The sequence below is a fragment of the Platalea leucorodia genome (assembly GCF_965183815.1).
Source record: "Platalea leucorodia genome assembly, chromosome: 16".
NCBI lineage: Eukaryota > Metazoa > Chordata > Aves > Pelecaniformes > Threskiornithidae > Platalea > Platalea leucorodia.
In genome coordinates, this window is record NC_138838.1 from 5,789,786 (window position 1) to 5,813,331 (window position 23,546).

General features: G+C 65.5%; 4 protein-coding genes across 4 annotated transcripts; all 4 read right to left on the minus strand.

Moving 5' to 3' along the window:
* Positions 1-467: 467 nt before the first annotated feature.
* On the minus strand, positions 468-10,340 carry LOC309597939 (ras GTPase-activating protein 4-like; the record flags this gene model as incomplete). The annotated part of the gene is made up of 20 exons (XM_082327946.1): positions 10,221-10,340; positions 6,025-6,081; positions 5,507-5,620; positions 5,083-5,144; positions 4,835-4,964; positions 4,457-4,538; positions 4,143-4,274; positions 3,970-4,061; positions 3,596-3,719; positions 3,337-3,490; positions 2,914-2,978; positions 2,584-2,696; positions 2,322-2,508; positions 1,945-2,082; positions 1,480-1,800; positions 1,263-1,400; positions 1,052-1,187; positions 851-971; positions 710-768; positions 468-589 (listed from the first exon to the last, which is right to left on the minus strand). The coding sequence occupies exons 1-20, from the start codon at positions 10,283-10,285 to the stop codon at positions 468-470; spliced, it is 2,412 nt and encodes an 803-aa protein (XP_082184072.1). The 5' UTR covers positions 10,286-10,340.
* A 2,413-nt stretch (positions 10,341-12,753) lies between these two features.
* UPK3BL2 (uroplakin 3B like 2) lies at positions 12,754-14,739 on the minus strand (the record flags this gene model as incomplete). The annotated part of the gene is made up of 6 exons (XM_082328015.1): positions 12,754-12,859; positions 12,996-13,125; positions 13,590-13,666; positions 13,757-13,988; positions 14,091-14,237; positions 14,694-14,739. 6 exons carry the CDS (start codon positions 14,737-14,739, stop codon positions 12,754-12,756), a joined length of 738 nt encoding a protein of 245 aa, XP_082184141.1.
* Positions 14,740-15,259: 520 nt separating this feature from the next.
* Positions 15,260-17,033, minus strand: LOC309598024 (uroplakin-3b-like; the record flags this gene model as incomplete). The annotated part of the gene is made up of 6 exons (XM_082328111.1): positions 15,260-15,443; positions 15,702-15,822; positions 16,037-16,113; positions 16,215-16,434; positions 16,531-16,680; positions 16,976-17,033. 6 exons carry the CDS (start codon positions 17,031-17,033, stop codon positions 15,260-15,262), a joined length of 810 nt encoding a protein of 269 aa, XP_082184237.1.
* A 3,488-nt stretch (positions 17,034-20,521) lies between these two features.
* LOC309598025 (putative E3 ubiquitin-protein ligase DTX2) lies at positions 20,522-21,616 on the minus strand (the record flags this gene model as incomplete). Its single annotated transcript, XM_082328112.1, has 2 exons — positions 20,522-20,781; positions 21,518-21,616. 2 exons carry the CDS (start codon positions 21,614-21,616, stop codon positions 20,557-20,559), a joined length of 324 nt encoding a protein of 107 aa, XP_082184238.1. The 3' UTR covers positions 20,522-20,556.
* Between the last annotated feature and the right edge of the window lie 1,930 nt (positions 21,617-23,546).

The window sequence follows — 23,546 nt, forward strand, 5'->3', positions numbered from 1 at the left end:
CATGAGGAGCACCACCACCACCAGTGGATGCCCCCAGCAGAACCAGCAGTGACGCCACCACCGCGGCCACCAGAAGTGGCACCAGCAGGGCCACCAGTGATGGCACCAGGGCCACCATCAGTAGCACCACCAGTGCTGCCACCAGCCGAGCCACCAGTGACACCACCACCGCCACCAGCAGGGCCATCAGAAATGTCACCAGTGCCACCATGAGCAGCACCACCAGTGCTGCCACCAGTGCCACCAGCAGAACCACCAGTGCCACCAGCAGAGCTTTAACCAGTCCCCCAGCCCAGCACTGCCCCCCACCCAGAGCCACCAGTGCCATCCCCGTGGCCAGCAGCGTCCCCACCAGAGACTGACAGGACAGGGCTGCAGGGTACAAAGTGCCTTTATTGCCGCCGCCGCGCTCCCCGAGGCGTGGGGACCCCAACTCCCGGGGGGGGGGGGGGGGGGCTCTGGGCCCCTCATGTCTGCAGCTGCAGCAGGGTGGGGGTCGGGGGGGCCGGGGGCTGCGCCAGGCGGTGGCAGCCCTCCAGGTCCCCCAGCACCCCGAAAAGCCGGCTCAGCCCTTCGGGCACGGGGGCATCTGCAGGGGGGAGAACAGTGAGACCCCACAACGACCACAGCCCTCCCTGACCCCCAGGGACATGTCCCAACCAGAGCATCCCCAATGGCGTCCCCAAAATCCTCCCCCCCCAAAACCTACCTTCACCCCGGGGGCCGTTTTGGGCGTTCTCCGGCTCCAGCAGCTCCCAGTACTTTTCCCTGGGGAGAGGGGGGAGAAGAGGGATGGGCCCATGGCAGGAGACGGGGGTGCAGGGGGGGTCCCCCCAGGGCAGGGGCTCACCTGAGGGTCCCTCGGAGGCCCTGGAGGTGGTGGAAGAGGCGCTGAGCCTCCACCGCAGGGTCCAGGGGGTCGCTCCAGTCCTGCAGGGTGACGCCATGCCGCGTCCGGTCGCACCCCAGCCCTGCGGGACGGCAGGCTCACGACATGGCGGGGAGACCCCGCCAGCACCCCCGTGGGGGTCCTGGGTGCCCTCCCCGGTACCTGTCCTCTCCCTCTGGTGGCAGCAGCTCCACTTGTCCCCCCGGAAGACGCCGGGGTGGTAGGCACGGAGGACGCGGGGGTTGTTGACGCACACCTTGCGCAGGGCAGACAGCCACTGGTTCAGCTCGTTGACGCACTGCAGGGAGGGCGGTGAGGGGGCTGTGACAGCCCTTGGGGGGGGTGTGTGTGTCCCCCCTCGTCCCCGTCCCACCTTGCACTGGAGGTAGGCTGTCTCCTGCTGCCCGCCTGCGCCCACATAGACCACCTGCATGACGTGGGAGCTCCCGAAGCTCTTCTCCTCCACCTTCTCGGCAGCGAGGATGTCAGCCAGGGGGATGGTGCCGCTACGCTGACAGGGGAGACATGACAGAGGGCGTCAGTGCCACCCACCCTGCCACCACCCTCACCGCCCCCCAGCACCCTCCTACCTCGGCACCGGGGCTCTTGCCGAAGCTGAGGGCCTCCCCGGTGAGGCAAAAGTGGACCTTCTTGGCGGTGGCAGTGAGCAGCGGCCCCTTGCCCCGCGTCTTGTGGACGAAGAGTGGCCCCTCCTTCACCACCGTGGCAGGGGGGCCCAGTGGCCGCCCCTCACCTTCCTCCTCCTCCTCCTCTTCCTCCATCCCCACCAGCCGGGTGATGAAGTCCTTCATCTGGGCGATGCCCTGCTGCAGGGCGGGCAGCAGCGGGGCCAGCCAGGCCTCCTTGGCCCGCCCGGCTGCCGGCTCCATGTTGCCCACTATCTGGACAGCCTGGAGAGACCCCCAGGGACAGTGGTGTCACCAGCAGCGGACCCAGCCCTCCCCAGTAGGAAGCAGTCAGGCACCCCAAAAACCCCATCTGGATGACACACACCCACACCCACACCGCCCCCCCCCCGTGTCCCCCTGTCCCACCTTGGCCAGAAGCAGCAGTGTGCGGCTGGTGCGCGCATCGGCGTGCGTCTCCCGCAGGTGGAAGAGCTTGGGGGTCATGATGGCCGGCGAGAAGAAGCGGAGGCAGAGGAAGCTGGTGACGGCCACAAACTTGGCGTGCTGCAGCCAACCGAGGTGAGGGAGACATGTGAGGGTCTGTCCCAATGCATGATATTCCCAGTGGGTCTGTCCCAACGTGGGACACCCCTGGGCACCGCCTACATCGATGCTTCAGGGGGCTGCCCCCATGCCCAAGAGGGGACCCCATCAACCAAAGCTGGGGACGGCACCCAGTGCACCCAGTCCCCTGGGGACACTCCTGTTTGACCCCCCCAGTCCATCCCCTGCCACAGCCCAACCTGGTGCTGGGGGAAGCGCTCCCCGACGCGCTGGAAGAGCTGCCGGAAAGCGGCGCGGATGATGGGGGGACACGCTGGGGCTGACTTGACAATGGCATCCAGCAGCTCGCCCAGGTAGGACTGGAGGTGCTGGCGGCCCTGCTCGATCACCTCGCCCTCCGTCTGCACCCGGTGCAGCCCCGAGCACCTGCGGGCACCGGCACCATCAGCCCCACGCCCGAGGTCCCCCCCCCCCCGGCCCGCCGCCCCCCGCGCCCCTTACCCGACGTCTTTGATCTCCACCTTGCCAGGGTCCAGCTCCACGTACTTCTTCTCCTCGAACACGTGGGTGATGGTGGGTCCCAGGACGGCGTGCAGGTATGGCATCCCCGTCACCTGCCAAGGGACCGCGCAGGGAACAGTGATGGGGCCACGGTCACAGGTTTGGCACCAGACACCCCCAGACTCCCCGATAAGGGTCACCCAGGGGATTTTCTCCAACCTCCCAGCCCCAGGGGAAGACACAGCCCCACCAGCCCTCCCAGTACTTCCCCCGGGAACTGGCCCCAGAGCCGGGTGACCTGGGAAGAGCAGGTTTCGGGCAGTGTGGCACCTTGAGGAAGGACTCCATTGACTTGGAGGCCAGGGAGTTGCTCCGGAATAAAGTGTTGGGCTCACCTGCAAAACAGGAGAGGGTCTGTGGCCTGGGGGACGGCCACAGGTCAGCCACCGGGCAGCTGCAATCATGGGGGGCATTTACAGGGGCTGTGCCCTCCATCCCTGGCCATTTCCATGGGAGTTACAGGGATTTCCTAACCTCAAACCACCCTCTCCTCCACCAACCTCAGCCAACCTCAGCCCACCTCAGCCCATGAGTTGCTCAGGATGAACCCAACAGGTTCCCACCCGGAGCACAGTGTGATGGCCGAACCTCAACCATCACCCCCCCAAAAAATCACCACGCAAGGTCCTGGAGGTTTTGCAGCCCCAGGAGACGGCTGGAAGCTTCCGGCTCCGCTCCCCACACCAGCCTTACAGGGCTTGGCCAGCTCCAGCTCGAAGAGCAGGTCCAGGAACTCCTTGACCAGCCCTTGGCCCAGGAAGAGTTTGACCAAGTTGATGGCGACCTCCTGCCGGCACTCGGCCATGGTGGTTTCATCCAGGAGGGTGAGCAGGTGCACTTGGCCGTCCTGGTGGGGAGAGGCACCACGACGTGATGGCCCAAGGGACGTGCATGCCCAGGCAGAGCTGGAGGAAGGCGGGTGCCCCAGCAGGGCTTTGCATGGACCCCTCACCTGGCGCCCCGACTTCACCTCCTGGCACAGGAGCTGGACCAGGGGCTGGTAGCAGTGGGAGGGCAGCACCGTCTCGTCCCGCAGCCTCACCTGCAGCTGCAGTGAGCCCAGGCTGCCCTGGCGCCTGCAGGAGCACAGGTGGGTGGATGGAGGGATGAAGTACTTCACCAAGCAGGAGGTGGCCTGACAGCCTGGGAAAGCCTGGGCAGGCAGGTGGGGCTGCCCTGCACTTGCCCCCCCTCCCAGACAAGGGCATTTCCAGGAGCTGCCCCTCCAAAGGGACGATGCTTCCCAGGAATGACCCCCTCCCCAAGGCCCCTGAGGGCATCGGGACCACCCCTGGCACATCCCAACACCCCCGTGCTGAGACTCACTCGTCCTCCCTTGGCTTGGACTTCTCTGGGTGCAGCCTGAACCAGCCCTCCTCCTGCCCGGCCGCCTCCAGCCCCTGGATGCTGAACACCACCTGGGAGGGGAGGGCAGGAGGGGATCGGGCGGGCAGCCAGGCAGGCCCCCCCGGCAGCAGTGAGGGGCTTTGGGGGCTCACCTTGCCCAAGAAGTCGTTCTTGCCAACGAGATCCCAGTCCCACACCTCCACGCGCAGCTTCTCCTCAGTGGGCTCGGCCAGCTCGAACTCGAAGGTCTCGTTCCAGCGGGGGTAGCAGGATTTCTTGACCACCTGCAGAGGCAATGGCTTCATCCCCCCTCACCGGGTGGATCGAACACCCCCCTGGGGACACCAAGCTGCGGATGCTGGGGGATAGGCATGGCTCCTGGCCAAGGTTCGGGCTTCCCAGTGGGATGATTTCACCTGCACTGCCGGCAGGTTGGGGGATCACAACAAAATGAATCTGTACTCACAGTGCTCTCCTGCACCTTCCCGTTGTAGCGCAAGCGGACAAAGGGGTCGGAGGCGCCGTTCCGGTCCTTCCTGGCCAAATCCCTGCCAAGAAGAGGGGGAATTTGCCAGTATCCTCCCAAAACACCTACAGGCACCCACAGCACCCACTCCTCTCCTCAGTTCCCCAGCATCTCGAGATGTATGCCCTAAAGACCAGCAGACAAGGTGGACCTGCTCTAGGACTGCCATCAGCTGCTGGGTGGTGGGGAGGATGCTCTGCACCCAAAGGCAGAGAAGACCCTGATACAGTGGGGAAACTGAGTCACAGAGCCGCCAGGACTCACTACGCATCCCGGCTGCACACACAGCCCCCTGCCACCCCCGTGTCCCCTCCTCACCTGGCCTCCAGCACGGTGCAGCACAGCCGCCGGCCACCCTGGCTCCCCAGAACCTCCACCTGCAGGTGGATCTCCCCCTGCACCTCCTCGTCGGGGTCCACCTCGCTGAGGCTCACCCAGCCGCTGTAGCCTGTGGGAAAAGGGGGCACCCCCATGGGGGAGGCAGTGGGGGGGCCCTCAGGACCAGCTCATCACAGGGGTGGGAGATGGGTCCCCGCTGGGACCCTCCTGGCCATGCGTCCCCCTACCCTTGGGGTGCTCCGCCAGCCTGTCCCGGGTGATGCAGATCTTCCCGATAACGTCATCGCGGCTGGAAAACAAAAGCCGGGAGCAGGACATGGCGTGGGACTGGAGTCTGCCCGCTCCACCGGGCCGCAGGCAGGACAAGCCCTGCCGCGCGTTTCGGGGGGGAAAAAAGGTGCCCGGGTGTCCTGGGATGGGGCCACCACGGTGTGTCTGTCCCCATGGAGCACATCAGCCACCCTTTGCTGCCAGCTGGAAAATAACCTCGGGAAATAACTTCACCCATTTGTGTCCCAAAGCCCAAGCCAGCACGGCCAGGTGTGGATTCTCTGGTGTCTACAATGGGGTTGAGCATGCAGGCAGCCAAAGCCACCAACCTCCGAGTCCCCATGCCCAGTCCCCACCACCCCACAGCCAACTTGCCCATACCTGAGAGCATCCTCATCCATGACGTAGATGGAGACGCTGTGAAAGGTGGGCTGGAGTTGCACCTCATATTCCTCCCCCCAGAACGGGGACAGCGTCTTCCACACCGTGGCAGTCCTGCGGGTCAGATGGCACCGGTGACGGGGGGGACAGGGCTCCCTCACTGGGGCACTCCCCACCTCCCCAGCCCTGTGAACTTCCCAGCTTTTGGTGACACATGGCTGGGGGCAGCACCCACAGTTTTGAACCCTCAGCTGGGGCAGGGTCCTGTCCCATCTTGTGGCTCTGGGCTGGCAAGACGTGGGGGGTGGCCAGGAGCTGTTAGACATCGCAGCCTGTGTCTGGGGGAGTGGCTCAGCCCAAAGCAGGGAATAATAATAATAATAACAATAATAATAATAATAGTAGTAGTAGTAGTAGTAGTAGTAGTAATGTGCCTGCAGCAGGGTAGATGGAAGAACCCGCCAGGAGCCGGGTGTGCTGGCAGGTTTGGGGACCAGCCAGGGACATAAGCCACTCACCTGATGATGGCCTCATCGTCGATCTTCACGATGCAGTACGGGTCGCTGCTCCCCGTGCTGGAAGGACACAGCATGGCCCCGTCAGCGCCGCCGGCTGCCCCGCCAGCCCCCTGCCCCACCCCCCCGGGGCTCTCATGCTCATGGGTGACCAAAGCCTTCAGCCCTGGCCAAGCCCCCCACGGGGGGGGACCTCGGAGGTGCCCGTTGTAGGCACGCCCCAGGGCTATGGGGTGCTGGGGGGCAGTTGTGGGGGGTACAAAGGCACCCCCAGAAGCCAGCGGCTGTGGTGGGTGGATTTGGCCGTGGCTGCAGGCACATGGTGACCCCAGCTTCACTCCTGGCCCAAGGAAACATGTCCCTGACTGTGTCCGGCCACCGCATCCCGCTGGCAGCTGAAGGTGGCTTTCCTCTTCCAAATAGGAAGGCGAGGAACAAACAAAATCCACCCTTTCCCCGAAACGGCTCCAGGCACCCGCAGCCCCACTGCATGCACTGGGAGCGGGGCCACGGCAGCCTGCTCCAGCCCTGGGGCGCAACCAGAGCCCCGACACCTCCGTAGGGATGGGGACAACCCTGGGGACACCGCCAGCGAGGCAGAGGATGCGAAGGGCAGGCTGCGCGTGCCACGGTGGCCACGGGCTGTTGGCAGCCACCACAATGCTCTGACCCGGCTTCCTCCCTTGGGATGACCCAAGTCATTGCTCCCATGTGCCGCTGCCAAAAAAAATCACCATTTTACAGCTTATTGCCCCAGTTCATCAGAAACAAGATGACTCAGATGCAGGCAGGGGTGGGGGCTCTGGCCAGCAGCAGAGGAGCCAGCAGGACCTGAGTGCTAGCCAAGAGGGTGGAAAGGTTGTGGATCCCGTCCCGCAGGCAGCTGGCGCAGAGCAGCCCGCTCTGAGCATGGTTACTCATTAACGCCGGTCCTGGCGGTGTTCGTTACCCAGCCACAAGTGTCCCGGAGAAGGGGGGAGCACATGGGTGGGGGTTTGGGAACCCCAAGCACAGGGCGACTTCCCCATCCCCAAACCAGGGAGGTTGAGAGCCAGCTGCTGGGGGGATTAAAAGGGTTTGGGGTGCTCCCTGCCCTGCAGAACACGGCTGCGGGGGGTTTCTCTGGGCTGTGCATCCCAGGCACCGCGCCGACATCCCCATCCCGAGGCACCCCAACCATTTCGGGCCAAGCATGGTGCTGGCAGTGCAGGCAGGTTGCCAAGAGCAGCTTTCTGCCTGCCTGCCCCCATCGCCAGCCGCCCTCCGGAGAGGGTTTTAATGAGCGCGGTGGCTGAAGCGCCATTAAGCAGAGCCTGTTGCTGACATTCCCTGCGTTATGCAAACCATCAGGCGGGCAGGGAGCACGCAGGCAGAAAGGGAACATCTGCCCACCTGAGCCGTGCCCAGCAACACCAGGCAAGCTTCAGATGGGAGCTGCCTCGATGCCAGCAGCAGGAAAACCTTGTCCCCAACATGGGGACGTTTTGAGTACGTGGGCTGCTCCACATCCCCTGGGACGCAGGGTGCCATGAAGCCGCCCTTGCAGCACTGGGGCATTGTGTGCTCTGGGGATTAAAACACAGGGTGGCCAAAAGCCGTCCTCCGCAGGCTGCAGGAGCGGCTGCAGAGGTGCCCAGGCTGCTGGGGAGCCTGCGATCTGCATCGGTGGGGGATAAATCCCCACTGCAAAGGCAGGCGGGGAACCCAGCACCGCACCAGATGACACAGTCTGCACGGCATTGCCGTCCCTGGCACTACCCAGTGCCTGGGAGATGTCAGGGGAAGGGATTTATAAGGCTTGCAGGCTCCCAGCGGGCACTGGGCGTCCTGCTGACGCCCACGCAGAGCATGGCTTGCTCCGGCCGCCCACCCCGGCCCCTCCATGCCGGCACGGGCGGCCGCAGGCAGGCGAGGCTGGGGGTTCGGTGCAGGGAAAGGAGCTAGGAAAGGGGAAGGTTGGGCTTTAAAAGGGGAAGTGAAGACTGAAGCTTTAAAGATTGATAGCACAGTACAAGTTAGGGGGCAGGAGGAAGTAAATATGCGTGCTCCCCGCAGCCACCCGTCCTGGCGGGCAGCACTGGGGGCTGAGGCATTGAGTTTTGCAATTAAAAATTCACTGGTGTAGACAGCGGCGCCGCTTTGCCCAGCCCTTGGAGGGGGGGCAATAAACTAAAATAAAGCAGATCATTTTCCTTGCTTTCCTGCAATGAAGATGCAGAGGAGGATTTTGCAGCGCTCAGCTGGGGGGGGGCTCACGCTCCCACTGCGTCCCACGGCCGAGCCAGCGCTGCTGGGGCTCTTCCCGCCTGCCCGGATTCTGGCCCCGGCGTTAGGCAGTGACGTGCCGGAGGGTGAAAACAGGAGCGGGTTTCCTGACTCTTTATGGGCAGTTTCATGGTCTCGTGGCTGCACGGTGCCAAGCCCCGTGCTGGGCGAGCGCTTGCTTGGAAGGCAAAACCAAACAGCGGCTCTTCTGCACCAGGAGGAGGTGGGAGACCCACGGGCACAGCGGTGGCCTGAGCTGAACCCTGGGGAAATCACACTGCTGCTGCCGGGGGAGAGGAGGGGGCTGCCGGTGGCACGGCTGCTTGGAGCAGGGTGGCACCAGGGGGGGATGACAAAGCACAGCAACATCAGCCAAATCCTGCTCCTGTGACTCCCTGTGCTGAATCCTGCAGGGACTGGGGGGCCCCAGGGGGGTTTGGGGGTGCCCCATCACCCATGGGTGCTTGCAAGTGGAGTCTGATGTGCAAACCCACCCGGGGCTGGCACTGACACCCCGCAGAAGGATTTCCCCAGGGGAAAGCGGCAGCGATCCCAAAGGCTGTGCCAGGGCAGAGCAGAGGAACCGGATCTCATAAGCCCCCGTTCCCAGGGGAGGGGGACGGCAGCCAGACGCGGCCAAGGTCAGGCGGTGGCAGGTGAGTGTGCCAGATCCGGCGTGCGGATTTCCCTCCCCGCCGGGACAGCCGCCCTCCCTGCCCAAAGCCGTGTCCCAAAGCCACCGGTCCGGAAAGCTCCACTCAAGGTGTTATTGTACAGCAGCTTTCTGCAACACGCTCTCCTAAAACCGGAGCCTCCTAAAAACCAGAGCCTCCTCATGCTGGTCCGAGCTCCCGGCAGGGAGTTATGCCAAGGGATTTAAAAATCAGGCCCTGACACATGGGATTTAAAAAAAGAAAAAAAAAAAGTCATGTTTCTTTCTGTGTTTATCCTCTTTTTCCATGACGGCTGCAGGGATTTTGCTGGTTTTCCAGCAGCCCTGACCCTGCCCAGCTGCCGAGCGCTCCTCAACAGCCTCCCGCTGCCTCCGCGGCTGGGGGCCACCCCGATGCCGTCCCCCTGTCCCACCCCACACTGTCCCCACATCCCACCCCACAAGGACCAGAGCGATGAGGATAACGCCGGGACACGTGGGCAGCCCTTGGGGGGCTGCCAAGGAGGGAAAGCCTGACCCAAGGGGCCACTTCAGAGCCCCCTGGCCCGCAGCCGGGCGGGCTTGAGCCGGGGCTGGGAGCGGAGCGGTGACAGGGGCCAGAGCACCGGGGCTGCCCCTGCTCCTTTTGGGGGGGACGGCTGTGCCAGGGGTCCCGCTGCATGCCTGGGGGTCCCTGCAAAGGACCCAGCTCCAGGGCCAGCTGCAGGTGGGGGGTGCACGGTGGGGGCAGCCTGGCCCCATGGCAGCACAGGGGGAGCCCCACAAAGTGGGGGCACTGCTGGGGGCACCCCACAACACTGGGTGCTCCTGGGAGGCAACCTCAAAGGCATCCCAGGGGGTGTCCCTAAGCAGGGGGGACTCCTGAGGGAGCCCCCAAAGCACAGAGAGCTACTGGGGCACCCAAAGCCACCCTGGGGGGAACCCCGAAAGCAAGGGGGATCCCAAAGCCACCCTAGGGAGAACACCCAAAGCAGAGACACTGCTGGGGAGACACCCCAAAGCCATCCTGGGGGGAACCCCCAATGCAAGGGGACCCCAAAGCCACCCTGGGGGGAACCTCCAAAGCACAGGCACTGCCTGGGGGGACCCCAAGCCATTCTGGGTGAGCCTTCAAAGCAGGGGGGACACCCCAAAGCCACCCCGGGGGCGTCCCCAAAGCACAGGGACCTGCTGGGGGACACCCCACAGCACTCCTGGGGAAGGGGGGCTCCCTCCCGGGGATGTCTCCCCCAAGCCCTCCCGGCCCCCCGGGGGCACTCACATGTCCTTGGCGGGCAGGTTCCTGCCCTCCACGATGCGGATGGAGAGCACGCTCCGCCGGGCCATGGCGGGCGGGCGGCGGAGCCGAGCGGAGCGGAGCGGAGCCTCGAACCCGCGGCGCCCAGCCCCGCTCCCATGTGCGGGCCGGCGCCGCCGGCCGCCGATGAGCGCGCGGGGCGGGACAAGGGGCGGGGCCTGGAGCCTTTCCCGGGCGGCGATTGGGTGATTGTATGGGCTGTCGGCCAGGGGGTGGTGCCCGGGCGGGTGTGGGCGGGGCCGATGCGGTGTGGGCGGGGCCGATGCGGTGTGGGCGGGGCGAGGCGCCGCCGGGGCGGGCGAGGAGGGACCGGACCCGCGTCGGGTCCCGCTGCCCCCGCTCCCCCGCGAACCCGGGGCCGCAGCCCCGGCCCGGCACCGGCCGCTGCCCCGCGCCCCAAAACCGCACCCTTTGCTTGGGTTTTCACCTTGTTTTGTTCTTTAAGCACTGCCCGCCCCGGCTGCAGCGCCCCCGGAGGGAGGGGTGCCATTTCTGGGGGGCCTGGTGCCATAAATGCAGGAGGGGGGGCGGGGGACCCCTCCTGCGGGACCTGCCGCGGCTGGAGGGCTCGCCCGCACCCCGAGCTGGGGCTCAGGGCCGTGCCGGCAGGCACCGCTGATCCTCGGCATTTTCGCCCGGCTGCTGCGGGGACACGGCAGGGATGCTGCGGGGACAGTGCGGGGACACAGCGGGGACACGGCAGGGACAGTGCGGGGATGCTGCCGGGACAGTGCGGGGACACGGCGGGGACACGGCAGGGACACTGTGGGGCCACCGCGGGGACACGCTGCCCCGTCCTGCAGCTCTGCCCCTCTGCCTCCCCCGCAGAGGGGGAGGGGGCCGAGGCGCAGTCCCCTGCCACCGCCGCTCCCGCCTCCCCGGGTGCCGGCTCCAGCCTCGCACATGGTCGGGGCCGCACGTCCCCCCTCCGGCAGCGCCCGTGTGACGGGGGACAGCCCCCCCCGCCGCTCGAAGCCGGTGACATGGGTGGCTCATGTCGGGGGCCGGGGTAGGACGGAGGGGACCCGCGTTTGCCGGATGAAACCGTCCCTTGGCTGCGCCCAGGCTGGTCTCCGCAGGGGTTAATCGCCGGATTTGCTTGGTTTTCCTTGGCTGGGCTCCATGGAGGCCGGCTCCTGGCAGCGGCAGCGCAGGCGGGGGGCAGGTTGCTAACACCCCCCCGGCAGCGTAAGGACACCCCGGTAAGGGCGCGGTGACCGTGGGTCAGGTATAAATGCGATGCCGCCCTTCGCACAGAGCCTACAGAAAAATATGGGGGTTTAGTATAGGTATGTGCGTATACATAGGTGGGATATTAGGACAAATTTCTTCACGGGAAGGGCAGTCAGGCCCTGGCCCAGGCTGCCCAGGGCAGTGGTGGAGTCCCCATCCCTGGAGGGATTTAAAAGCTGGGTGGATGCGGTGCTTAGGGACATGGTTTAGTGCTGGGCTTGGCGGTGCTGGGTTAATGTTGGACTTGGTGGTCTTAGAGGTCTTTTCCAAGCTAAACGATTCTGTGATGTGTATGTATATGATGCATATATTTATATGCATACCTGCCCTGACTCCACTCGATGGGGGGCACAGCCACCCTGCAGTGCTCTCTGGCCTTCTTGTCCTCAGCACCAGGATCAGGGCACCCATGACGCCAGTGCAGGATCAGGCCCCACACTCCCCCCCTGAGCAGGATCAGGGACCCACACCCTGGTGCAGGATCAGGAATGCTGGATCAGGCCCCCCACAGCCCACTCCTCCCCAGTGCAGGATCAGGCCCCCGCATCCCCCAGAGCGGGATTAGGCCCCCATGCCCCTGGTGCAGGATCAGGCCCCAGGCTGCCGGTCTCCTCTTGCCATCTCTTGGCCAGCGGGGGAACATCAGCAGCACCCGGGCAGGATTGGGCCAGCTCTGCCTGGGGGAGACCCTCCTTTGGGTTTGGGGCTTGGGGAAATCACCATGGGCTGAAGGGAACAGGGAGAAACCCTCCCCATAGCCCCCCCACCTCTGGGGGCATCTCTGTGCCCCTCACCCTAGCGCCAGGGCTGCTGGGGGGGTCCTCATTCCCCATCCAAACCGGGCACATGCGGCACCGCATGGCCCGAGCTGGGTGTGAAAATGCTTCTCCCGCCCCAGAGCATCCTCAGCCGCACCCTGCCCTGGGTGACGAGGAGTGGGGCTGCGGGGGCTTTTCCCAGAGGCTGTGGGAGGCGGCGAGGTTTTGGCGGGTGCCGTTCCCGGGGCATCACAAGCAGGAGACAGAGGCTGGGCGCAAAGCACGCGGAAAGGCTTTTAATCTCCTGCTCCATCGCGGCTCCCTGGGGTCCCAGTCCACAGGGCGGCTCTGGCCATGCCCCCGCGGCGGTGGGCATCGTGCCACTGGCACCGATGGTGCAATCACAAGGGCACCCAAGGGTGCGTGGGATGGAGGCAGCTGGCACAGGAGCAGGCGGGGAGGCGGTGCAGTGCTGGGAGGGTGGTGGCGAGGGCTGCGGTGGGGGCTCAGAGCCGGGCGGCCGGCTGGTCGTAGGCGTGGTGGGTGTTGTACCGCCGCACCGTCACCGCCTCCGGCTTGCTGAAGGTGCTGCTGCCGCCATAGGTGTTCGAGCTGGGGAGGGAAGGGCAGGGTGAGGGACAAGAGTGGAGGCCACAGGGTGCCGGTGTCACCGTCTGACGCTGGCCCCACATGCCCAGCACCCATCACAGCTCTGGGCAGTGCGGTGGGACGCAGGCGTGGCACTCACCCCCAGAAGCCCAGCATGGCCACCAGGCCGGCCAGCAGGATGGCGAAGAGGATGGAGAGGATGGAGGTGAGGGCGATCATGCCGGCGCTGCGCCCGCTGCCCATCGCGGGGATGCTGCTGAGCGGCTGGGCTGGGGAGAGAGCGGGAGGGGAGGGAGCGGCACGTGCACCCCGGGGCAGCGCAGAGGGGCCGGCCGGGGCACGGTGCGTTCGTGGGCAATCGCAGTGTGCAATTGCACTGTGCAAACACAATATGCAATCCCAGTGTGCAAAGGGACTGTGTGAATGCAACGTGCAATTGCAGTGTGCTAATGCACCATGTGAACACAGTATGCAACGGTAGTGTGCAAACACCATGTGCAATAGCACCATGCAAATGCACCGTGCAAACACAATGCACCATCACACGATGCCACCACACCCCAGCAGGACCCGCAGCAGCACCCTGCCTCAGTTTCCCCAGCTGCTCACAGGAATGCTGCACCCCAAGCCACTGGTGCTCAGTGTGCAGCCCCCTGGGACCACCCTGCATCCCTCACGCCCCGCAGCTGCAGGATGGGTGCGAGGGGCAGGACGAGCACCCCAGCAGCGGTACCTGTCCTCAGGGTGATGGGCTCCGACCAGGCTGTCTCGGCCACGGGCTTGGAGCCGTCCAGGGCGAGGAACTTCACCCTGGGGTGGGAGGGGAGGTCAGCCACGCTCCCCCGAGCCGGGGGGCTGCCGGCAGGCCCCGGGGGGCCACGTCCCTGTGAGCAGGCTCACCGGTATGGCCCGGGGCCGGGCAGGGGGCCGTTGCAGGTGGGTCTCGTCTTATCCTTGATGCAGCTGGTCTCGCTGCCGACGCGCAGCACGGTGATCTCCCCAGGGGATTTGGGGCAGGGGTAGTTGAGGATGGTGGTGTTGAGGGTCATGTAGGCATGGGCGCTGCCCGGGAAGTTCTGGAAGGTCCGCTTGGGGGTCCCTGGTCCCATGCTGTTGTTGAAGTTCTCTACGGCTGTGGAGATGGGGGTGAGGAGGGACCCCGAGGGGCACGGGGAGACCTGCGCTCACCCCTGCCTGGGGCTGCTCCCCCGGGGCCTCGCCGCAGCCCACCTACCCTCAGGGATGGCCACCACCAGCCAGATGACGGCGTCGTCTTGCAGCTGGGTGAAGACACAGCGGGGCTGCTCCAGCACGAAGGTGGAGGTGGTCGTCAGGCCCCCCAGGGGGGTGCTGGCCAGGGTCGGCACGTACGTGAGATTCGCTGCGGTGAGAAGCCCAAGGGGATGCGGCGGAGGGTGCGGACGCCCCGCTGCAGCCCCTGACCGGTGGCTCCGACCGGCTGCAGCGGTGCCGGGGGCTCAGCGTGGGGACACGGACAGGAGGGAGCTGACCCCTGTGGTCCCGGCTGCGGGGCCCCCGCTCCCCTCGCGCCCGCCCTTTCGGGCTCAGACACGTTTCATGAAAAGAGGTAGCAAAGACGCTCCTGTGACACCGCCCGGGAGGGACACCCCTGCGAGACCCCAGAGGACCCCACACTGTGCCAGCAGACCCAGGAAGGTGACGCCAGGGACACCAGGGGTGGCACCCAGAACAGGGGAGCATCAGCTGCCCCACACTTCCAGGCTGGGGGGGGGTCCCAGTGCCCCTGCACAGGGGACCCCCACAAGCAGGGGACAGCGAGGACCCCAGCCCAGCCCAATGGCGTTGGTGGACTCACCCAGGCCGTGGGCCGCTGCCAGGAGCAGGAGGAGCAGTGGGAGCATCGTGCGGGCTCCTGGGTGCCGAGGGCAGGAGTGCAGCCGAGCTCCGCGTCCCCGCGAGACCCAACTGCGGCTGCCAACCGCCCACATTCCTGCGCTGGCCGCGGCCCCGCGGCAAACAGGTCGGGCTCGTTTCCTCAGGGAACATTTGCTATGCCCAAGCGCCCACCAGTGAGGCGTGCTGAGAACTGCCACGCTTGTGGCACGGGTGGGCAACAGCCTTCACCCGGGCAATGGGGCAGAGAGTGCCAGCCCAGGGCGATGCCCACCTCGGGGCTCCCCGCAGACCCCACTGGTGCCAGCATGTGCCCCCCTCGACACCAAATGCCACCAAGCTGAGGCCCCGGGTGGTTTTTGGGGGTCCCGGTGCCCCCATCTTCCACAGCTCCAGCCCTGCGTGGCCGATGGCGGGGGCCTGGTGAACAGAGCACCAAGCTGGTCCATGAGCAGGGTGGCAGGCGGAGGGAAGGCATCGTCCCGCGGCCGGGCAAGGAGGAGGCAGTGAAAGATGTAAGGAGAGAGTTTACTTGGCAGGACACGGAGCAGGAGGCCGGGGGGCAAAGCAGCCCAGCCCCGGGGGGCTGCACCTGCAGCCGGGGGGCAGGGGCTGGGGCAGGGCCGGGGGGATGTGGTGGGTCCTGTAGGACCGGCGGGCGAAGGCGCCGGTCCCCGAATCCCGGTGGCACAGGGACCTGCACATCTCGGCGCTGCAGGGAGAGACAAGCAGAGGCGTCAAGAGGGGTCCGCGGGGCTCTGCTGGCCCCCCTCGCGCCAACCACCGCCAAGGGGCCCTTTCTCCTTGCCAAACTGCAGCAAACCCCCAATTTAAGAAAAAAAAAGGCTTTTTAAGTCTTAAAAACCTCTCCTTTGCTCCATCTCTTTGCCGATGGGGCCGAGGAGGGGGTGTTCTCCCGGGGCCCCCGTGGACGCGTCCCTCCGAGCATGTCCCCGCGCAGACCCCGTACCCCACGGCGCCGAGCACCGCTGCGGCCAGCACGGCCCCCAGGCTGGCGAGGATGGAGGCGATGACGACCACGTCGCTGCCGCGGCGCACAGGTGCGGGGTCGATGGTGCTCGGGCTGCCGGCTGGAAGGAGGCGGGATGAGGAATATGGGGGGACGCGGGGGGCTCAGGGATGGTGCGATGGAAAGGGAGGGATAGGGTGGCCAGGGGAGATTGGGGACCACTTCTCCCCTCTGGGTTTTGGGGTGATGGCATAGGGCCGATGCTGTGCCACATGCTGGCACCCCAACTGGGCAGGTATGGGGGACCCGCTGGGGGACAGCAGTGCCACCGGTACCTCTCCGCAGGAGGATGGGGTCAGACCACCTTGTCTCCGCTTTGGGGCCGTGGCAGCCCATCACCAGGAACTTCACCCTGCGGGATGGGTACGGCGCTGACAGCACGGGGGGACGCGCACACCCTCCATGGGGAATTACCCCAGCCAGGAGCTGGGGGGTCCATCCCGCCAGCCTCACCTGTAGGGCCCCGGGGAGGGCAGGGGCCCGTTGCAGGGGTCCCGGCCACCCTGGCCCCCGCATGCCGTGTCACCCCCGACCCGCAGGATGGCCGGGCTCGGGGCCGAGCAGGCGTATGCGGCCGCCGCCATCTCCAGTGTCATGTAGGAGTGGGTGGTGGGCAGCCTCTCGTACAGGGGCACGTCGGCCCGGGACGGGGGGTTTCTGAAGGCGGCCGAGGCTGCGCGGCACAGACGAGGGGTGAGCGGCTGCAGCGAGGGTCCCCTGTGTCCCCCCGCCATGGCGGGGAGCATGTGCCAGAGCAGTGGGCACTCACCGTTGGCAAAAGCCACCGCCAGCCAGACGGTGTCGGAGGCGTTGGTGTGCTGGTCGAAGATGCAGCAGGGCCTCTCCAGCGCGAAGGTGGTGGCGGTGAGCTTCCCCGGCAGCGCCGCGGGGGGCACGCGGGGCACGTAGGGCAGCAGGGCTGGGGGGGCAGGCGGTGAGCGGGGGGACCCTGTGCTCCGCACCGCTCGGCAAGCGCCTCACCCCAGCCTGCATCCACGCTGGCGTCCACAAACACCGGTGCTGGCACAGCGGGGCTCAAGGGATGTTGGCAGTGCCAGCACCAGGGGGATGGCACCAGTGTGGGGACGCCCCAGTCATGCCCGGCCCCATAACTCCCTCCCCGGCACAAACACCTTGCAAAGACCCACGGGGAAAACACCTCGCAGCCCCTGCGAGCCCCTGTCCCCCTCTGTCCCGTCCCCCCGGGGAGTCACCCAGGCCCGTGGCTGCGCCCGTCCCAGCCAGCGCCAGCAGCACCCACGGCAGCTCCATGGCGTCGTCCCGGTGGGGCTGGACGTGCTGCCCTGCTCCGCTCACCCCGTCCCACTGCCGAGGGGACAAACCGCCCTGTGAGCCCCTGCAGCGGGGACCGCCTGTCCCGAGGTGCTGGACCCTCCCAGCCCCGCATTCCTGCACCGGCTCTGCCGGCCCGGCAGGACCCCGTGGGCAAAGCGGCCGGCTGCACCTCCCGGGTCACCGCTGGTCCCAAACCCCCCGGGGAGCCACCCTGCTGGACCCCGGCGCCGAGGTGCTGGAGCGGGCTGCGAGGATGCGGGGCACAAGCCTGTGATGTGAAAGGGGAAACTGAGGCACAGAGGAGGCACCGGAGGCACGTTCAAGGACCAGTCGGCAGGAGTCGGAGGTTTTGTCGGGGCTATGGGGACAGCCAGGCAAGTGGTCCTGTACCCCCATTTGCCCCACCAGGACCTGACTCCCTGCGGGTGCCCCATGCCCACCCGGTGCCCAGAGGCAGGGCGAGGAGCGGGCCCGGGTCCAGCTGGCTGTGGGTGCAGCCAGCCGTGCCCGAGGGCGGGGAAGCACTCCAGAGCCATCACACCCAAAGCTCACCCACAACCCCAAGTGTTCAAGGCAAAGGGTCCCACCCAGCGCCGGGGGCGTGGAGGCACCCAGGGTCCAGGGCCACCCCATGCTGGCATTTCCCCATCCATCCTTCCCCCTCGCTGGCAGCGGGGCCGGGCCATGGCCCCCCTCCCTGGGGAAGGGCCCCCGAGCCCTTGGGATGGGGCCAGGGACAGCGACCCTGGGACAGGAGCTCTGCCACAGCTCAGGGGCCCCCGCCGCCCCCCAGCTCAGAGGGGTTTGGTTTGAGGGCTCCTTCTCCGGTGTTTGCCAAGGGCAGCGGCTGCCCGCTCCCGCGTGGGAGGGAATTTCCCCCCCTTCCCGAAGGGGCCGGGACCGCGCCTTCAGATTAAGTGGAAATGGGGCATTCAAAGATTACAGAGCCCAGCTGCGGAGGGGAAAACAGGCGCAGCTGCAGCCTCCATCCCTCCCCCCTCTGCCAGTCCCTGCCTTATTGCCCTCTCCTCCCCAGCAGGACCTGCCCCGGTCCCCGCCAGCAGCAGATGCCCACGGGGACGTGCCAGCCCCCTCGGCCACCCCAGAGCCCTCCTTCGCGCTCCCCGGCGGGCGAGGGAGGCCGGCTGACACAGGGGGACACTGAGTCACAGTTTCAGCTGCTGGCACCCGCTACTGGGCCGCAGGGCCAGCATGCCTGCGGGGTCAAGGCTTGGCTAATAATAACCTCCCTGCTGCAAACGAGCCGGCACCGCAGGGGAGAGGGAGAAACCCCCACCCTGGGTCTCCAGCCAGGGCCAGGGGGACCCAAGTCTTTCGGTCGGACCTGTCCGGTAGCATTATAAGCACTTATTTTGGGATCTGTCCCCTCCCGGTTCCAACCGGCACCACGGCATCGCGGTCATGCTTTTGCCCCACGCCAGCCCTGGAGCCTTCCCCCTCCACGGGCTGCGACCCCTGCCCCAGGGCAGAGAGGGGGCCGGCTTCGCAGCACCTCCCTGCGCAGCGGTGCCCGAGCACCCGGCTCTGCTGCTTTCCACCCCTTTGCTGCCTGCATCCCCCTGCCGCGGGGCTAAGCCGTCTCAGGGCTCAGCACCGACGTGGCAAGGATTTTAGGAGATGCCTCATGTCCCCGTGGCGGAGGATGTGACAGCCAGGGACGAGCCACCGAGCCTGGCCAGCTCACGCTGCGGTGCCCGGGCCCTGGACCAGCCCAGACGCGGGGAGGCTCCAACTGATTCACGCACAGGAGCATCTGCTGAAGATGCCTCGGGCCAGTTCAGCAGGAAATTCTGGCTTTGTACAGGGCTGGGTGAACCCCGCTCAATTTTCTCTTCAATTCACCGTTTTGATTGCTGGGACAACATGATCTGGGGATAGAAAGCTGAGGTTTAAACTCGAAATCTCTCCCTTTCACAACCAGGGCGGGAGAGGAGCAGACACAGCCCGTTTCTGTAGAGCTCAGCGACACGCAGACACGTACCTGCTGCTCCCGAGGAGCTCCCAATTTTGCAACATCCCCAGACTTGGCTGGGCATTTGAGGGCTTTCTGCCTAGAACCTGCAGCAGAGGGTAACCAGGAGGCTGCAAGCACAAGATGGACACTGGGGAAAGCTCCAGCCCTTGACGGCTCTGAAAAACCTTTCATTTTTATATTGGCGTGACGGAAAGAACATCGCCGCTCTGCCGGTCCAGGACATGCTGTCCCAGGAGGACGCCGAGCCAGCAGCTACCACAAAGCACGGCCACGTCCCGGAGCTCCTGGGAAGGAGGTGAAATGGCAGCTGGCACCAGGGCCTCTGATGTGCCAAAGGGGTTTAATGTGGGCAGAGCTCCTGGGACTTGCAGCTGGGGCCGGTGGCCAGAACAGCCAGAAACAGCTCTCAGAAAGGCTTCAGCTACCAGTGACAAGAAGCCCGGGGACAACATACAGCAAGGCCACCAGGAGTGGGGCAATACCCTCTTCGCAGGGTGCTAGCACTCGTAACAGGCAGAGTTCAGGGTGCAGGAACGTGCTCCTGCCCAGAGAGCATCTCTGCTAGCAGCCTTGCACCGCTGCCATCCTGCTCACTGCCCAGCTGGCCGCAGAGGCGGGGAGGAAGGTGGCCTGTCACAGCCTGCTGGCACCAGCTCTCCCTGCAGCAGCACAAAGCTTCACCGGGCACAAACAGCCCCAAACTGCTGCCATTTCACCTGAGAGAGGGGGAAAAGAGGCGCAGGCCCTGCCAGAAGGGCTTCAGGACGACAGGAGCGGGGATGGTGGCTCACAGCAAGAGCAGGGGGCTGCAGCTTCCCCCAGGATGGACACTGCTGGGTCACCTCCGCACCATGGCCACAGACCACCAGCGCCCCGTGTCCTGCCCCTGCAGAGACTCGCGTCCCTCCGGCAGAGCTGAGCTTTCCCTCCTTTCTCCTGGCTGGATCGGGTGTCCCCAGCTCCGCGGAGCGGGCTGGTCCCCCAGAGAGGGCCACCGAATGGGGAAGCACCCCAAGCCACCAGGCAGCTTGAAGGCAAAGCAGCGACTTGCCGTGGAAATGAAGTGTTTATTACGACCAAGCAGAGACGCAGGGGCAGGAGGGAGGAGGCTTTGCTGGAAGAGGCTCCTCAGAGACAGGAGGGAGGCCCTCGCTCGCTTTCCAGCTGGTCAAGTGGGAGCACGGCACCCCCCTCTCCCTGTCCTGTCCCCAGGCATCACCAGGGCAAGGTTCTGCCTTCACAAGGGGGTCTGTCACCTCAGGACCACTCTCCCAGCTGGTCCTGGCTGTGGCCATCAACCCTATCCAGAGATGCAAGCGCGGTTTCTACAAAAATATCCTTCCCTCCCCCAAAAAAGGCCGTAGAGAGCAGGCAGGGCTCCCGCGGTACAGTGTTATTGCTCAGTGTGACAGGCGGTCAGACACAGGAACTTAAGGCAACAGGAATAAGTGCACTAGGTGGCCCCCCGAGGCGTGCACGGCCCAGGCGGGCCCCCGCCCCAGCTCATTGTCCCAGGCAGTCCTCGGTGACGCCCTGCGCAGCCAGCTCCGCCAGCACATTGTCCAGGTAGTTGGGGTCGGGGTAGCCGTGGCCGCTCAGGTTTGTGTCCATCTCCGTCTTGTGGTGGATCTCGTTCCACACCACCGTGTTGCTCTCACCGGTGGTGCTGGAGGTGCCCACTGTGAAAATCAGGCGTCTCTTCCAGGCCACCCTCAGGAGCTCCAGAACCTAGAGGCGGAAAGAGGAAAACCGAAGCTGGGTTCAGCAGCGAGGAGACTTGAGCCATGAAGGCAGCTTGCCAGAAGCTTAACAGCCTAAATCCTTGCTCTAGCAGGAGGAAACCAAAGATCCCAGCATCAGAAGCCCTCCCTTCTGCAGGGGCTTCTGGAGACGCCGCTCTTTCCCCGCACCGCTGCCAACGGCCCCCGCGTTAAGGAGGACCCAGCGCCTTCAGCGCAGGGCTTGGGGGTGGTGGGGGGCTGCGGGGGAGGCCCTGGAGCGGGGGCAGCCGCACGGCGCCGGGGGAGGCTCGGGGGGGCTCTGGCGAGTTGGGGAGGCGCCGGGGGGGTGTTCGCCTCCTTCGCCTCCTCCCTTCCATCAGCTCTCGGTCACTCCCCGGGGCCGCCCTGGCCCCGCTCGCCCCCAGCAGCCCGGGAGCCGAGCTCAGCGGGCGGGCTGAAGCTTCCCGTCCCGCCACGCCCGGGCGGCCCGCGGGCAGCAGACACCCCCGCACCCTCGCAGGGGCTCGCTCGCCTCCCCGCTGCTCCCGGCCCTCACCCAGCACCGGGAACCGCGCCCGCCCTGCGGCGGCGGCGGCAGCGGAGGCGGCGGCGCTGCAGAGCCGCGCTGTGGCCACGAGGCGGCAGCAGCGGCCGCGAGCACCCGGCGCCTGCCCAGGGCGGCCCCGGCGCCGCCGGCCCGCGCTCTGCAGGCCACGCAGCGGGCGGCAGCGGCGCGTCCTTACCGGGGGGCAGCACCGAGCGCGGCGGCATCGCCCCGCAGCCGCCGCATTGCCGTTACCGGCGACCGGCAGCGGGGAGCGTGCAGACGCCACGGCGCACATGCGGTAATGCGCACCCGCGGCGCCCGAGCTGCAGTACCGCGCTGGGTCGCCGGGAGGCAGCAGGGAGCCCGGCAGCACCCGCTACATTTTCCTTTTCTGCGCATCAGCAGGATGAGCAGTGGCGGCTGGTACCGCCCGCAGGCGTAGCTACTTACCGGGGTGCAGGGCTTGTATTTCTCTGCCCTTCTCCCACCCGCAGCCCAGGCAGCAATATTCATTGCCTCTGTACCAAAATTCATCCAAGCGGCTTGAGCATTTCAGTCCCTTGCGTTTGTCTGCTTTGGGCCCCGCACTCCCAGAAGCAGATGGAGGGGCTGGAGCGTGGCCAGAGCAGGGCAGCGAGGCTGGGGCAGGGGCTGGAGCACAAGGCTGGGGAGGAGCGGCTGGGGGAGCTGGGGGGGCTCAGCCTGGAGAAGAGGAGGCTGAGGGGAGCCCTCATCGCTCTCTGCAACGGCCTGAAAGGAGGCTGGAGCCGGGGGGGGTCGGTCTCTTCTCCCCAGGAACAAGTGATGAGACGAGAGCGAACGGCCTCAAGCTGCGCCAGGGCAGGTTTGGGTTGGATATTAGGAAAAATTTCTTCCCTGAAAGGGCTGTCAGGCCCTGGCCCAGGCTGCCCAGGGCAGTGGTTGAGTCCCCATCCCTGGAGGTATTTAAAAGCCGGGCGGATGTGGTGCTTAGGGACATGGTTCAGTGGTGGGCTTGGCAGTGCTGGGTTAACGGTTGGACTTGATGATCTTAAAGGTCTTTTCCAACCTAACAGATTCTATGATTCTGTGATATACCACTAAGCCACCTACCACCCCACCCACAATCTCCTGAGGAAGGGGAGGGGAAAACCGGCAAAATGCATAAAGGCAGCCAGCTGGGGAGAAGTCAGTCTTTTACTCTGTCCTAGGTTTAAGTTAGGTTTTGGCAGGGGGGTTGGAACCAGATGATCTTTAAGGTCCCTTCCAACCCAAACCGTTCTGTGATTCTAAGTATACAAAGCAGAGACAAGGGAAATAGACTGATACTATGAAAGACTGCGTGTATTACAGCAATGGCATAAACAGGTAGGTAATCTAAACTTGGTTTTACTCTAGCAAATGCAACCCTTTATTTTAAGCTGTTAAAAGCATTTGAGGTTATTGGAGGTTTAGTGTCATCAAAAAGGGATAAGAGAGGAAAGAAATCTCCTAACACAGAATAAGAGATGCAGAAGGGGTCCTAAAAGGCTTAGGCAGGCAAAAGAAGGCTCTGGGGCACATCTCCTGGCATGCAGCAGAGCAGAACATAACTGGCTGGAAGCGGAGCACAGAGCTCCCAGAACGGCCCCAAATGGCTCTAACCCTTCCCCTCCCGCTGTGACCCTCCCCAAGGATTCCCCACCGCTCACCGCTTTGACACAGCCCCGACCTGGCCCAGCTCCGTGTCCAACCGACCTAAGGCTGGTAAGACTCCTCCGTAAGCTCCCCCCCCGTTGTCCCCCTCTGGCGCAGCCCCAGCAGCCCTTAGGGCTGGTCCCCATCTCCTCAGACACAACGTGTAACGTCCTCCCCGGAGCTCTGTGTTGAGACACTTTTCACTGATTGCAAAGGGATGTGGATTTGAGTGGCCCCCGTGGGAAGCCGCTGGCGGGCACGACCTCCGCAGCACGCCCAAGAGCCGAGGCCGCGGGAGCTCCGCTCATGGATGGTGACGTGGTGTGTCCATCAGGGACGGTGGGTGCTGAGGCCGGGGGAAGCCAGGTGCGTCCCCCACGGGGTGGTGGTAACACGGGGCAGCGTGTGAGTCCAGCCCCACAGGAAGGAGGCAAGCGGCCCATGTCTCGCTCACTCGGACACACTGCCGTCGTGCCTTCGGAGAGCCTCTGGGGAAGCATCCTTGCTGAGGGCTGTTTGTGCCATCCGGGAAAGGCACAATGAGATCTGGTGCTGGGAAGCAGAAATGA